We start from the raw sequence: 10736 nt of genomic DNA, 5'->3' as shown, positions 1-10736 counted from the left end.
CATAAGTCATTTGAATAATACATTATTACAAAGTGTTATGTGTGTTTTATTTCTTTCCTGAGACAAGTTCTAGATTTCAAACCATCACTTATGCAAAATATAACAAAAATACATATCAACTTTATGTGGCAAACAGTCATATGCGGTGACATTTTTATTTTTAGGGAAATTTCATATTCATAAAAAGAAATGGGCTAACCACATCGTGAACATATTTGATGGCATTGTTTACTACCACTGGCCTTAACTTCTTTGTATACAAAATTGTATATGATGTTCATATACAGCAGGGATGTCCAAACTACGGCCCGCGGCCCTGAGCTAATTAAAAAAGTATAATGAAATATAGCCCACAGATTAAACGTGTGCTTGTCTTAAATATTGTACTTCTTAAATATAGATGAAAACAGTTATTGTTTTTTTTAAGAAGCCCACTTTTCAAACAAATTCAGTCAGTTAAAGTTGAAAATGTTTTCTATCAAATATAAGTTGATGAGAAAAAAGCCCAATAACTTATTTTCATAAGACGCTTGAAATAACCCCTTCCTAATTCCTTTTATGATAAGCAATGTGAGGCTTCTGTTTTAAGGAATGAGTTGCGATCAAAATAATCGAAACCCAATGGAGAGCTGTGATAGGCTGTAGTTTTTCTTAAAGCATATTCAAGTATTAAGCTTAATTTACCTACATTTTATTCATTTTGCTGACTTATAACTTAACTTATGTTATGAGGCAATATACCTCACCTCAGTGGCCCAGCACTTCGTATATTTTTCTACATGTGGCCCTCGGTGAAAAAAATGTGGACACCGCTGATATTATGATCTTGATTAAAATCAGATTTAAATGAGATGAACTCCATTACCCATAAACCCTCTGTCAGCGTCTTACGTCATAACGTCAGACGGAAGGTATACTTCAACATGGAGGACATCGTAGCCGTAGAAAAGAGCCCGGTATGAATTAGTGGGATTGTTTCCTGTTTTTCCTCTTAAAATTGACAGAGTTTCTGTGGTAGGCTTTGGTACATTTAAGAGTTTGAGTGTTGCTCTCTGTTGGTGTTTGTCGTAGTTTTTTACCATTAGTGTGCTCGTTAACCCTGCCGAAACGTAAACCTGCCAATTCATTCTCTACTCGATGTAACGTTACGTTAGTTGCTATGTCATGCATGTTAGCTGCTAGCGTTAGCCTAATGTTTGTAGAGCTCGGGAAAAGAAATTAACTTGTATGTATGTTGATCTAGCTTTAATCGCCAAACATTAATGTTCGAGATTATGTTTGTATTATTCACCGGTGCGTCGCAAAGGTCCTTTTGTATTGTCTATTTGGGCGTTTTCAAGCCGTTAATATTAGCTAGCTGTTAACGAGCTAACAGTAGCTATGCTAGTGTTAGTCTCTGTTAGGTGTACGGTCATAAGTCATAACCGAGTTGTTGTTTATTGTCGAGTTTTTGTTATCTTTTTAGTTTGGGGTAATTTGAGTGGTATTACTATTCATGTTTTATGGTCTTGTTATCTAACTCTTTGTTTGTTTGTTTTTGTATAACTTGTCTTTAATTATGTTCCCCACCCTTTATTTTTGATGTATCTAGTTTTATTCTGTAAAGCACTTTGGGCTGCATCTTGCATGAAAGGGGCTATATAGATACATGTTATTATTATCGTACATTTGAGCTGTTACAGAGCTGAGAGCATTCTCTCAAATACATATGACCTATTATCCTGTTTGTTTGGGTGAAATACAGAACAAGCTCTTCCCTGATGGGCTGATGTTAAAAACAAGACATTTATTGTGTTGTTGTGGTGTTGTCATCCCTACAGGAAGAGATGCCTGCAATCCTGACCTCCAGACCCCAGACAGGCCTGTCCTTCCTGGCACCTGAACCAGAGGACCTTGAGGACCTTTACAGCAGATACAAGGTCTGACACCTGCTTATACATTCCTGTAAAGACAATACACAACATATATCGTATGGGTGTAACAAACTGTAAGCTTGAAATATACATGTTATTCTTAATGAATATAAGAGATATGTGGCCACAATAGATGCAGCTAAATACAAATACAAATCAGAAACACTTAAAACCAACATGTACAAATGTGCCTCCTGCATGAAATTATAGTAACACAGTTTTAATCCTCTGGATTCAATAATTCCAGTGGAGTTATTGATTAAAATATTAAATCAGGCTGATAATTAAAATGGAATGACAGAGGAAAAGCTAAATATTTCATACAGCCATATTTACATAAAGTTTTCCCAAATATACCAACCTACTTTGGTTCTAATTGAGCATTTTAAACGGGTTCTGACATTAACTTTATAACCTTATTGAAAGTAATATAAAATAAATACCATGTACTTATTCAAAGACATTTTTGACACCGTTTCTTTTATTTCTTGCTCAGTAAAGAATCAAATACAATTCAGTCTGAACTTTGTAACAGTCCAATGCATTCATAATTTACCATCTGAACAATTGACATTGAATAATTAGTAGGGATGCTCCGATCGATCGGCCGATACTCACTCTCGGCCGATCGATCGGTGCTCCCTAAAAATGAATGACGCTTTCCTCTGTGCGCGGCAAAACAAGCTCGCCAAAATGGCTTCACCAGTCTGGCAGTATTTTAAGGTGTCCGAAAATGACAATAAAATAGAGGTATGCAACGTGTGTGAAGCAGAAATCCTGCAGCTCCACCCGCTGTGACGGACCGGTGAGCGGAGCAAAACACACACTAAGAGTTAGACCTAACACCCTTGGCTATTTGATCTACCTCTGGAACAAGCTAAACTAGTTATAAATATGTTTATTCTTCCCTGTCGGGTCACTCATTACTGGATCAGCGAGCTGCATGAGATACTGACCGGCTGTCAGGAGAGGGAGAGAGGGAGAGGGAGAGAGAGGAAAAGAGAGCGCTTCCGCTCATTTCTCCCGTGTTATTATCCAAACTTAATGTCAACTTGAATAATGTACTTCATTTGAATGTAATAATTATGTTGTTTGTGGAAGCGCCAGTGAATGAGCCCCAATAACTGAGTTTTAAACATCACTTTAAATGGAAGATCCCCATAGGCCCCCCCCACTCGATCGGATCGACGATCGGTATCAGCCGATACTGATTCCGGCGATCGGCCCCAAAATTGGCGATCAGAGCATCCCTAATAATTATATTTCAGAACAGTCTTTTTCTTTTCTTTTTATGTATACTGCCTTTAAAGTGATCCTAGATGTATCTCTCTACTGAAAATGTTTTTCAAACCTTTTTTGAATGATTGTTGATATAATGGTTCTTCAACTCTTCATGTCTAAACACAAGCTACCAACTGGTCTATGATCTCCAGAAAGCAGATGTTACCATAATCTCCAGCAGAGCATCACCCTTCTCTTCTTCTTTTGTGTGTTTACAGAAGCTGCAGCAGGAGCTGGAGTTCCTGGAGGTGCAGGAGGAATACATTAAAGATGAACAGAAGAACCTAAAGAAAGAATTCCTCCATGCCCAGGAGGAGGTGAAGAGGATACAGAGCATCCCGCTTGTTATTGGCCAGTTCCTGGAAGCTGTGGACCAGAACACAGCCATTGTTGGCTCCACTACAGGTACCATCCGAAGAAAAAAATAGTCCCAATTTTGGACATGCTAGATTTGACACTTGGATATACTCCTAAAGGTTGTCAAGAGGTGAAAAGACGAGATATGAAACTGCTTTCTAACTTGCACATAAAGACACAGAAATATGATCTGTTATTTCCTTTTGTGTCGTCCTTTTCACGGATACATGAGTGTGACAAAACTGGTTTATGTTAAGCTTGAGGTCACGGCGGTATTTTCTGCACTGAAGAGCAATTCAATTATTACTGTCATTGCATTTCTGAAAGATTAAAAAAAAAATAGTATGCATAGAAAACAAACAAATAATGACAGTGAAAATAAATAAAGAGAAAAAGCCGACACTGAAGCAAGGCAAGGCAATTTTATTTATATAGCACTTTTCAGCACGTGGCAATTCAAAGTGCTTTACAGATTAAAAGCAAAAGACATTTAAGAACAAATACAGCATAAATACATTATTAAAAACAGGCATAATAAGCAAAGGTAATGAAATAAATAAACACAGCAGGTGCAGAATACATGACTAAAAAGCATAGTAGAATGAAATGATGAAGGATTCGTCCATGCTGTATATTTGAATGCTTTATCATGTTAGGCTTTCTGAGTCTTGAGAGAGAACCTAGAGGCGATGTACTGTATGCTGTCAAATCTAAATCATTTAGTGTGAAGTACACGTTTAAATGTGTAATGAGTTCTGTTCGTTCTGTTTGTTCTCATTTTATAAGTCATATTTGTTCTTCCCTCAGGGTCCAACTACTATGTGCGCATCCTGAGCACCATCGACAGAGAGCTGCTGAAGCCAACGCCTCAGTGGCTCTACACAAGCACAGCAACGCCCTGGTGGATGTGCTCCCCCCCGAGGCTGACAGCAGCATCATGATGCTGACGTCAGGTAAAACACTCACTACCACTCTCTCCAAGATGTCATCATTCTTACTTTCAAGCAGATACATTATCATTTTCAGCCAAGCAAGAATTCAGGGATTTGACTGACTGATATTTTGTATGAAGTTGATTGTTCGAATAGCAAAGCCAACTCTCCTTTTTGCTGTGTTTCTGCTCCCAGACCAAAAGCCAGATGTGATGTATGCTGACATTGGTGGTATGGACATTCAGAAGCAGGAAGTCCGAGAAGCTGTAGAGCTGCCACTCACACACTTTGAGCTCTACAAACAGGTCAGATATTCAAGAAATGCTAAATATTTGTAATGGATTTTACACTTATCACCAATTAGCATGGATTTTGCTCTTAATAATAACTGTTTTTCCTTTCTCAGATTGGCATTGACCCACCCAGGGGTGTCCTTATGTACGGACCTCCGGGATGTGGTAAGACCATGTTGGCCAAGGCTGTGGCACATCACACTACAGGTAAGCCCTCCACTTGAGACCTGTATTTGTTCATGTACCAAAACATCTTAGTAAACAGATTAGTACTGACTTTAAGTGATATCTACAGCAGGCACTGCATTTGAGTTCTGGATTAATGATAAGATATATGTTCGGTGAAACCTAAATGAATGTCCAATCGTTCTGTCCCCAGCTGCTTTCATCCGCGTGGTGGGCTCTGAGTTTGTTCAGAAGTATTTGGGTGAAGGCCCTCGTATGGTGCGTGATGTCTTCCGGCTGGCGAAGGAAAATGCACCAGCCATCATCTTTATTGATGAAATCGATGCCATCGCCACCAAGCGTTTTGATGCACAGACTGGAGGTATGAACATGTGTGGCTCACATGAATACTCTGTTTATAGACCAATGTTTTGTTGTACATTTTATTTTGTAAGCACATGTTACTGTAGTTTTTCTCATTGACGTCTAGATTCCTATTTTAGGATACGTTCTAATTCACTGATCACATCCTTGTTAATGCAGAAACACGATGGTTGACAAATGTTTTCTGACCTTGAATGTTTTGCTGTGCAGCTGACAGGGAGGTGCAGAGAATCCTTCTGGAGCTGCTGAATCAAATGGACGGCTTTGACCAGAACGTCAATGTCAAGGTGAGCCAAGTCCACCTGTCTGTAAAGCTCTTTCCTTTCCTCCTGTGACTGCACCATTTCCATTTGTACTGAATCATTGCATCATTGGTGGTGCATGAACACCGACACTGCAGCCATTCATTCGCCTTTCATATGCCCTAACTCCATGCATTCACCTTAGCAGGCACCCAGGAGGTTTATGTTGTTCAACTTCAAGCCCTATTTTATTTAGCCTTAAATATAACGGCAGCATCACAACGTTTTAATGAGAACATATCAACATAAAAAAAGCAAAACTATTTGATTAACAAATAAATCTGATATATTTGCAAATAGACTTATTAGATTTCAACATAGCTTTAAACTCATCCATTGTCACTATGTTTTAAGTGTAGTCTATAGTTTATTCCATACATTAGGTGCCGACAATCTAGAAGCTTTCTTCCCCAATTCAGCTCTTAACATAATAAAGCTACAAATCAGACGAATGACCAAAAGCAGACTAATTAATTTGTTTTGAGTTTTAAAACACAAAAGTGATGAGGCAAAGTGTGTTATTCCTCTTAGAGCCCCATGATGTGCACTTTGTCCAGTAGTGACCATTTTATGGGGAACCCAAAGCAACCCCACAACACAGTATGTTCATTTACCATCTGACTTGCTTTGAACCTGTCTTAGGTGATCATGGCCACCAACAGAGCAGACACGCTGGACCCGGCTCTGCTACGTCCTGGTCGTCTGGACAGAAAGATTGAGTTCCCCCTGCCCGACCGCAGGCAGAAACGTCTCGTTTTCTCCACCATCACCAGCAATATGAACCTCTCTGAGGAGGTCGACCTGGAGGACTGTATCCTTTTATTTCAATAAGGGCACATTCTAAGTGTCTGTTGGGACATTTCTGCAATGTCAATATGTCATGCAAACATTTTTTAAGGACATTTTTGCCCAAACCTCTCATTTGGGCCTCATTCTGTCCTTTGGTTTACACACATACATATATAGATATGTATGTGTGCGCAGTTTACTGTCTGGAACATGTGATGAGTTCTAAATCAGTGCATTTTTTTAAGGATACATATTTTTCTGATAAATGGAAGTCGGCTTAATGTTAGGGATGCTCAATCTATCTCACGCTAAAATAAAGCCAGTTTTTACAGTAAAAAATGGTAAAGCCATTATTTACTACCAGTTCTAGTCTAGTAAGTAACTCCCGTACCTTTCTTTTAGTGTTAATCTCCCAGATTTATGAATGTGGACGTTCACACTATCTGGCCTTTTACTCGAAACACAGGGCTTGACAGCAGGAACTCATCAGCTGTTCCTGTGGTTATTTGTTGCAGTTCTTTGCAACACTTAGGCTTTATTTGTTTGCAAATGTAACACATAGCTCTGAATGTGAGATGACACACTCGCATGTCATTTTTATCTGATAACATCTTTCATTGCATGCCACCAGACTTCCTTGATTGTTGATGACAAGTAGAGAAATAATGAACACGCGCAACAAGGGTGGCAGTCTGCACCCAGATGTTTTGGTGTTGTCCTTAACAGATGTACAGATGTGGCTAGACCAGACAAGATCTCTGGAGCCGACATCAACTCCATCTGCCAGGAGGTGAGCTAGAGCTTTAATTGTCTGTTCATTTAACCACTACCCTTTCTTTACTTTTGGTAGAGCAGTGTAAATCTGTGTCTTTTTCTTTCTTTCCCTGCTTTCTCAGGCTGGCATGTTGGCGGTCCGTGAGAACAGGTATATCGTCCTGGCCAAAGACTTTGAAAAAGCTTACAAAACCGTCATCAAGAAGGACGAGCAGGAGCACGAGTTCTACAAGTAGAGAGTAAAAAAACACATCCTAGGGAACAAAAAAAGGTGTCCAGACACGGGGGTTTGTTATTGATTTACGTCTGTGTCTATCTACAGTATGTCTTTTGTGGATTTGCATTCACTGACTTCCATTGATTTTGGACTAAATGTACTCACTGCTGCAGAAGGCCTAATGTCAGCCCTGTACCTCCTTAAGACGCACTACCATGTGAAGGAGGGATTTGTGCACAGGCTCTCTACTGACTCCTAAAGATAAGGCCTCAAAACGTAGCTAGGATAGAACATTTGTATCTATATGTACTCACTTAACAATACATTACAAAAATCCATTAAAGATGTTTTCCATAAAAAAAATGATTGTCATGTTTTTTGCCTTTAAATGCCATTTAGATTCTACCATACTATATTTATAAAATTAACATTGTTGTGTTACGATTTTTGTTCATCAACAAAATATTTTTAGTTGGAGCTGCAACAAATACATTTACCAATCAGTTGAAGAAAAATGCATTTTTTTATTTAAATCTTTTTTTTTTCTACACAAACAAAACAATTATTATTAACTGTTCCCAATGTGAGCTTTGTTCTATTGTTGTTTTTATGATATTCATTTTAAGATTTTGGACTTTTGGTTGGACAAAAGAAGACATTTTAATGTCACCTAAGGCTTTTAAAAAGTGGTGGTTGGTCAGTTTAAGTAAAACTATTTTACAACCAAAAATGGCAAAAAAATGATAATCCTAGCTGTTAGCAGAAGCCCGATTGTAAGTATCATCAGTCATAAAATGTGTTTTAGCCTGATGATTATTTGTCAAATATAAAACATAACTCTGATACACACTGAAAGATATATATACTAGTATCACATCAAACATCGGACTCAACATTTATTCATTCACCAACATTGGCGGTTAGCAGAGAAGGCCATACATCATATAAATGTACTGTTTTGTGGATGTCCTCCTGTCAGTGTGCTGATCATGACAGTCGCGTCATATGGATGCCAGTGCTGGGCCGGGCGTCTCGCTTAGTCCTCGAATGCTGTCTTCCATGCTGTTCCGGTGCCCTCTGCTTCTCTTCTCTCGAGCCAGCCCATGAGTCGAAGCAGTGCAGCCTGAGGTTGCAGCTCTCCCTTCAGCCACAAGTGGGGGGAGATGATTCATTAGCAATGTGGCAATGTCGGTAAATCCAATGCACATCAAGCTCAACCAAAAGCATGACCTTTGTCCACCAATAGTACATATTTATTCTGGCAGTTTAATGTCCAAAGTCCCTTGAGGGATGCTCTGATTCTACTGTAGTGCATTTAATTGAAGCCAAAATGAGAATGGAATAAACAAATTGTATTTATCTGACCAAAAGTGTCACCATTATATGCTGTTACATCACAATTTACAAATAAAATAAAAAGCAGTATGGGGTCCATTAAAATGTGGGAATACCCCTGAATATGACTGAAATGAAAGGAGTGGTACTCACATGTGTTTCACTTGGTCTCTGGTGGGAAGGCTGTAAGTGACCTGGTCAAAATAGTATGGACAGAGATGCAGGGTTGCCTGTACTGGCTGTTGGGACATCCAGGGAAAGATTTGATCCAGGTTGTGGTTTTGTCCAACATACATTCCGGAAAAGTGTCTCGACCACATGGCTGATGCCAAAGCATCCATGATGGTTTGATTTCCTGAAGGCCTTTGAGGGAATAACTGGTACAGAGGGGGGTGGACTGCCATTTTTCCAGCTCTGTCCAATCAAAGACACACAATAAAAATGAGTCTACTGCCAGCCACAGAAAAAAAAAGTGCTTTGGTATTTATTGTCATGTTATTACACAAAATGTATGTTTGGCTATTATTAATCTGAACTGGCACTGTCTTTTCAAATGATGCAAGTATGGGATTGTGATCAGAGGTCGAAGAAAGATTTAGAACTTCTAAGTCAATGCTCTGTTACAAGTACAAGTAATATTTTTTTTATATTGAGTACAACATATTGATGCATTCATTCATTTATATCATCACTTCTTCCTGCTGGTGTTTTAAACATTGATTCAGATCATGTTATTTCTTTATTATACATTTTCATTAATACGAGTGTACAAAGTATTTAAACAAGTAGCAGTAAACTCAAGAGCAGAGCAATCCCATCTAGCAACATTTGGAAATAAGTAAACTAGGACTGGAGTAATGAAGAAGCCAATTTAGTTACTTTCCACAATTGATTATGATTTATTAGAAACAAATTAAATAATCAAAAGACAAAATTGTTACTTACCTTAACCAAGAAATGTGATTTCCTGTTATGCTGTGTGACATTTCTGTTGTCTTTTATATCTGTTATTCTGTTCTAGAACATGTGGCTTTTTTAAATAATGAGTCAGGTGAATCATACTGTATTCATACATTTAAAACAATACAAACAGACCTTGTAACAGCGATTACATTGGTAACCACAGCACGGGCAGTTAAACCATACGGCGTGGCAAAAATGTGTTTGATGAGATTTTTTTTATGGTAGATATTCAAATGTATTCTTTTGTAATTGTTAAAAGGCACATTTTGGGAAAATAAGCCTTAAAATACACAAACTGTGAGCAGGCTAGTCAAGGCCTAACTGGCCTTTTTTGTGGAAAGCTATGCATAACATACTTTATACCAGAGGTGGAAGAAGTACTTAGATTATTATTTTAAGTAAAAGTAATGCCACAGTGTAAACATACTCAGTTACAAGTAAAAGTCCTGCATTGAATTGTGTACATAAGTAAAATGATTAGCATTAGTTACAGTCTACTTTAAGAAGCAAACGTAAAAGCAGTTCTGCAGAAAGGCACATTTAAATACCAGATCTTTTTTTTATTAAAAATGATTGGTGCATTAATGTGTTCATAATGTCAATGTTGCACTTGGTAGGTTTCATTTGAATTACATTATACACTAGGCCTACTAGCTTAACCTACAATAATATATGATAATAATTGTTTCGATTTTATTTTATATAAATAATTTAAATCCGCAAAGTCAATTAAATATATAAGATACATGTAGTGGAGTAAAAAGTACAGCATTTGCCAACAAAATGTAGTGGAGTAGAAGTACAAACTAGTATAATGTAAAAATAGTAAAGTACTTTAGCACAGTAATTGAGTAAATGTACTTTGTTAATATCCACCACTGCTTTATGTTATATTGACGAATGTATCCCAGTGCTACAACTAAGTTACTTATCTGAGGCACTGTACTTGAACAGCCAAGTGTAAAACCGAGTTAATACAAATTGTATAAAAAGCGTAAGTGTTTTTTTTGTGGGCACGTAGTTTCATGTTG

At 37.9% G+C, this 10736-nt stretch overlaps 1 protein-coding gene across 1 annotated transcript; it reads left to right on the top strand.

Moving 5' to 3' along the window:
* The first annotated feature begins 787 nt into the window (after window positions 1-787).
* On the top strand, window positions 788-7771 carry psmc4 (proteasome 26S subunit, ATPase 4). Its single transcript, XM_034201150.1, is given in 12 exon segments — window positions 788-956; window positions 1821-1919; window positions 3413-3599; window positions 4359-4412; window positions 4415-4504; window positions 4679-4788; window positions 4890-4983; window positions 5156-5323; window positions 5536-5612; window positions 6270-6438; window positions 7151-7206; window positions 7313-7771. Coding segments are annotated over 12 exon segments (1323 nt in total). The 5' UTR covers window positions 788-851; the 3' UTR covers window positions 7427-7771.
* Window positions 7772-10736: the final 2965 nt, after the last annotated feature.

This window comes from Gymnodraco acuticeps, unplaced genomic scaffold (genome assembly GCF_902827175.1).
Source record: "Gymnodraco acuticeps unplaced genomic scaffold, fGymAcu1.1, whole genome shotgun sequence".
NCBI classification, from domain to species: domain Eukaryota; kingdom Metazoa; phylum Chordata; class Actinopteri; order Perciformes; family Bathydraconidae; genus Gymnodraco; species Gymnodraco acuticeps.
This window is presented reverse-complemented; position numbering and strand designations above follow the sequence as displayed.